Source organism: Quercus robur, chromosome 4 (genome assembly GCF_932294415.1).
Source record: "Quercus robur chromosome 4, dhQueRobu3.1, whole genome shotgun sequence".
Classification (NCBI taxonomy): domain Eukaryota; kingdom Viridiplantae; phylum Streptophyta; class Magnoliopsida; order Fagales; family Fagaceae; genus Quercus; species Quercus robur.
This window is the reverse complement of record NC_065537.1, coordinates 21,697,704-21,703,288: the sequence shown is the minus strand read 5'-3', so window position 1 is coordinate 21,703,288 and position 5,585 is coordinate 21,697,704. Positions and strand designations below refer to the sequence as shown.

The following is a 5,585-nucleotide window of genomic DNA, read 5'->3' as shown; positions in this document are numbered from 1 at the left end:
TAGTCATGTTTTTAACAAAGTGGATTAAGGAAATCTAACTAAGCTAACCTTAGATGGGCAAAATGTCAAGTTTCAAATCACAGGTAAACAACTTAAATTTCGGTCAAAAATCACAAATAAGTAAGTTGTAATTTACCCCAATTTTTAAAAATATTGAAATAAAAAAATTCAATCCCCTCATTGTCAATTAGATATATAGAGTTTTAAGAACTTAATGATGAAGTTATACCTTAGATAATATGTTAGCAACAAATATGTTATAATTTATTTGATCATGTTGGATAATATGCCTTCACTATTTAATTGCCAACTCTATGCATTGGGATCCCTCATTCTATGGCAACCGAACTTTGGAGACTCCAAGATGGCCTTGGCCTACAAAAGGATATCTATAAACTCTACATCAAGATAGATGCAAAAGTTGTTGTTAACATCCTCACTGCACTAGCTGCATCATTGCCCCAAGCGCAAAGTTGTTGTTAACATCCTGTCAGGGTTGAAAGGCGACTCGTCTATGATCGTATAGAGACGGCGGGTCGTGCCAACACCTAACATAACATCCTCACAGCACACACTACACCGTGACAGATTCTTCTTACGATTGTAGTGTCCTAATCTCTTATTGTACGAACCTTCTTCAACTTTTTGAGAGACCCACCTCCACCATATCCACCGCAAAGGGAATTAATGTGTGGATGTTTTGATTAAGGAATGAAACCTTTTTTTCTAGCGATATTTTTGTATTATACACATCTTCTCATTCATGTATTTTGTACCAGCTTGTTGTTGGTGCTCGGTGTGTTATTTGCCTTAGAATTTGTACTATTTAGCTTCTTTTAAAAGGGTTATTAAGAGATAATCACTAAGGTACTCAAATTTGTGGTTTTAAAAGCTCAATGGAGTTCTCCACAATCCCATTTTTATTCCAATTTACTCACAGGGATGGGTTGGTTTATGACATTCTTCTCATGTGATTCGATTCAATAATCTTTCTTTTCATTACCCCTAATTCCCACTAGCAAAATTTCAAAAGAACAAACATAAAATAAAAAAGAAATTAGTTATCCAAGGAATCTTCTTGACATGACCAATTCCTTTTTCTGATGTGATAAACTTGTCATGTCTATTTTAGTGGAAGAAAATCTGAGTTATTGTACCAAAAGGATGCTGATGAGGATGACTGGACAGCTATTTATCAAGACTCTGATGCCAATATACTATTTCGCACAGCTTGTTGGTACAACTTAGAATTTACCTTCCCCCATAAGAAAGGTTGGTAGAGAGGGTAAAATTTTCTCTTTTTAAAGGTTTTACTAACGTATGTCTTTAAGAACGTACATTAATAAATTATATGAGAAAATTTTATGGGAAAATAAAAAAATGATTAGCATTTTTGGCAAAAATTTCAATTTTCTATAAATATTTTTTTAAAATGAATGATTAGTGTATGTATTAAGAGCACACATGAACTAAATCATTTTATTATTAGATTATTCACATAAGTTTGTACAATTTTTTATTTTCTTTTGTCTATTTTAGCATAATTTTTTTTTCTATTTTACCTAATAACTTTTCAAAATACTTACATATTATATATTTTACACTCTATTTTAATTAAAATATCAATTTTTTCTTGAATTTAGTTGCATATCTTTCTTCAGTCCCCAATCCATCTTCCACTTTTTTCTTTTATCCTCGAGAAACACAAAAAAAGAATAAAAAAATGAAATACACAACAACATCGCTTATGTATATTTGCACAAGTATAGTAACAAAAATGTATTTTGCACAATAAATGTAAAAGTTGAATTTCAAATTTTTTTTTTTGGGTTGATTGTGTAAAATTTCACCCTTATGCAATTTTACGTCTGTTGTGAATTTTTTAAGAATGTTAGTGTTAGGGAGAGTATAGGGACATTATTTTTGCATTACAACTGTTAATTGTGACAATTCAAAAGTGGTTGAATGTAAGCATAGAAAGAAAAAAAAAAGTCCATGTACTAATGCACAAATAATTGTTCATACTTATTATGAATCACTTTAATAAACTGTGGCAAATGTTAGGGTGGTCGTAATGTTGGTTTAGTGTGAAAGGATAGTCTTCTCAAGGAAAATATTAGAGCATTCACATCACTCCATATATAATAGAAAAATGTGTAAAATTTACTTTGTTTTGTTTAAAAATAACTCACATCAGTTCGTGTATAATTGTGTAAATTTACAAGTTTACTGTAGTAACCGTGTACATACTATCACTATTTATTTTGCATTTAGTTGTTTATTATTTCTTTACGTATCTGACAGATGAAAGAAAATAGTGGATAATGTGTGTGAAGAAAAAGAAACAATTAAAAAAAATCAAGAAAATTTGATATTTTAATAAAATATAGCGTAGAATAAATAATTTGATGTGGGATACTTTGAAAAGTGGTTGTGTAAAATTAAAAAAAAAAAAAAAAATGGTAGGCGCTTCTCCTAAAATTAGCATGATTTTTTCAATATAAATGCCGTAGTGGTAGTAGTGTGAAAGGATAGCATTCACAATGAGTCATTAGCCATGAGAGTTAGGGCATGTTTGGATACTACTTATTTGTTGAAAACTGAAAATTTATTACTAAAAATATTGTAGTAAAATAGTTTTTAAATGTATGAATAGTATTGTAGAACCCAAATTTATATTAAAATCTGTATTTAACTGACTTTTGTAGATTCTTAAACAGTATCATAGGACTCGTATTCTTTTAGTAAAACGCACAAACGCAGACACGGAAGCGCACACTTAAAAGAGTGGGAAGAGAGGTTGGCTACAAGGTCGGTCTTAGTTTTTTCCTAGGGGCTTGTGTGTGTTTGTTAAAAAGGAGTGGTACCGCCTGACATTAGGCCGAATCTCGGCAATAATTTTTGAAATTTATCCACAAAGTAAAAGAGCAGCAAATAAACTATTCTCAACTATTCATATATATATTTTTTTTTAAATGGACACTATAGGGAAAAAATAAAAAAAAATAAAAGAAGAAAAAGAAAAAGAAGGACACTCAACGTGCTTTCTCTCTCCCCCTCTAGTATAAATAGGCAAAGCATCCGACCCCAAAGTTCAAACCATGCCCACGAGCTAGAAAGTAGAATCAAATTTGTTCACCTTAACTACACTTCACACCCACCATCAAGTCTCATATTATCAACTCTCCCAAGTCCAAGTACATATCTCTATTTAAGCTCCTTATCTTTCCAAACAAATCTCTCTTCACATCACACAACAAATAGTAGACAACACCAACACCAACACCAACACCAACAATGGTAGTCCTATCCAAACCAGCAATTGAACAGTACTCTTTTATTAGAAACTGCATACCCACCACCACATTTTATACTGGAATTCCCATAATAGACCTCTCAAAACCTGACTCCAAGAACCTCATAGTCAAGGCCTGTGAAGATTTTGGATTCTTCAAGGTCATCAATCATGGAGTCCCACTTGAGTTTATTACCAACTTGGAATCTGAAGCTATTAAATTCTTCTCCTTACCACTCTCAGAAAAAGAAAAGGCAGGGCCTCCTACTCCAATGGGGTATGGTAACAAGAGTATTGGACCCAACGGTGATATTGGTTGGGTCGAATACCTTCTTTTAACAACCAATCCAGATTCATGCTCTCACAAATTTCTCTCAGTTCTTGGAGAAAACCCAGAAGTTTTCCGGTATGAAATTCACACACGAACAACCACAAGTTGAATTTGATTCACTTAGTTTAACCTTTTTCTTTTTGGTTAACTTGCATGTCTAGAACTCGACTTTTTTTTTTTTTTTTTTACTATCCAACACCAAGTAATTATTACAGGGAAATAACATGTTTGGGTTTTATTGTTATTGCAGTTCTGCTTTGAATGACTATATATTAGCTGTGAAGGAGATGACCTGTGAGGTTCTTGAATTAATGGCTGATGGATTGAAGATTCCAACAAGTAATGTGTTCAGTAAGCTTTTGAAGGATGAAAAGAGTGACTCTGTTTTCAGGCTCAATCACTACCCTCCATGCCCAGACTTTCAGGCTTTGGAAGATAGCAATATGGTTGGATTTGGAGAGCACACTGACCCTCAAATCATATCTGTGCTGAGGTCCAACAACGCATCTGGCCTTCAAATTTCTCTGAGAAATGGGAATTGGATTTCAGTCCCACCTGATCAGGACTCATTCTTCTTTCTTGTGGGTGATTCTTTGCAGGTAAAGCTACAGTACTAATAGCCCAAAACAGAGTTTAATTCTAATATCCAATTCCCTATTCCTATGGATTACATAGGAGTCTAATTATTTGTCAAACTCAACTTTGGCTTTTACAAGCTAGCGGGTTGTTCATGTTTTGTTTGATTGATTGATTTATTTTCATTTTGGGCTCTCTTTCTAAATATAGAAAACAGAGGTTTATAGTTTGTTAGTATTCTATTTGTGTCATCACTCATCACTCTCATAGTCACCCCCAATAATTTTTCATGTACCTAAGCTACTATTTGAACTATTTTGCCCTGTCCGTGTCCCATAAGAAAAAAAGAAAGAAAAAATATTTTTTACCCTATATTTATTTTTTTACTGACGTAAATCTTTTCGAATTTCTGGTTATTCCTTCAATACGTGTACAACAAAAACTAATTATAAGAATAAATAGTTTTATCTAGTATGGGTTTTGCTTCGTTTATCTTATCTTTAACATTGAATTTTTGTTTAATGGGGTTTTTTTTTTTTTTTTTTTGGTTGGTTGGTGGATGTGTGCAGGTTATGACCAATGGAAGGTTCCAAAGTGTGAGGCACAGGGTTCTGACAAACAGCTTGAAATCAAGAGTTTCAATGATATATTTTGGTGGACCACCTTTGAGTGAGAAAATAACTCCATTACCTGCACTTATGAAAGGAGAAACGAGCTTGTACAAAGAGTTTACATGGCTTGAGTATAAAACATCAGCTTATAATACAAAATTGGCTGATAATAGGCTTGGGCACTTTGAGAGAATTGTAGCCTCGTAATGTTGCATAAGTCTCACCCTTTTGGGGAAAAAAAAAAATGCATGGTGGCTTAATAGTACTTAAAAAATAGGTTTGAAATAGTCGACCGAATTACTCAAAAACCAAAAAAAAGTGGGTAGTAGATCAAATTTCCAATAGATGGAATACTTTCACTTTGTATTTTCTTTGTTGCTTTGCTTGGTTTGCCTCCTGTTTCAGCTACAAACTTCTTGTAACCACCTTTCTTGTTAATAATACTGTAGTTTCTTTTTTATTCCAAAACTGTTACAAGATTACCATCATTATCTACCATTGTAAAAATGGAATTTACTCAGTTCAGGTTACCTATGGGCAATGGAAATGTTAAGAACTCCTCCACAAGATATCAAAACCATGATTGAATGGCTAGCTAATTATATTTCCCTCAACTATATTATAATCATTTTATATTAATTTACTAATTAACCAATTTGTTATAAAAGGTTTATAATAATCTGATATTGCAATCAATGTGACATCACAAGCATCATTAATAAAAAAATATATGTTATATTTAAAATTTGGCACAATAATTTATAAAAATGAT

The 5,585-nt window shown here is 32.4% G+C and overlaps 1 protein-coding gene across 1 annotated transcript; it reads left to right on the top strand.

The window, feature by feature from the left end:
* The first annotated feature begins 3,085 nt into the window (after positions 1–3,085).
* LOC126720862 (gibberellin 2-beta-dioxygenase 1-like) lies at positions 3,086–5,273 on the top strand. Its single transcript, XM_050423698.1, has 3 exons — positions 3,086–3,701; positions 3,877–4,225; positions 4,772–5,273. The coding sequence occupies exons 1-3, from the start codon at positions 3,298–3,300 to the stop codon at positions 5,018–5,020; spliced, it is 1,002 nt and encodes a 333-aa protein (XP_050279655.1). The 5' UTR covers positions 3,086–3,297; the 3' UTR covers positions 5,021–5,273.
* The last annotated feature ends 312 nt before the right edge of the window (positions 5,274–5,585 follow it).

Bases quoted from the DNA above. Each gene is read 5' to 3' on its own strand.
- LOC126720862 (XM_050423698.1), top strand. From the start codon at position 3,298: ATGGTAGTCCTATCCAAACCAGCAATTGAACAGTACTCTTTTATTAGA. The intron at 3,702-3,876 runs GTATGAAATTCA...TTGTTATTGCAG, and splicing joins GAAAACCCAGAAGTTTTCCG to TTCTGCTTTGAATGACTATA. The intron at 4,226-4,771 runs GTAAAGCTACAG...GGATGTGTGCAG, and splicing joins TTGTGGGTGATTCTTTGCAG to GTTATGACCAATGGAAGGTT.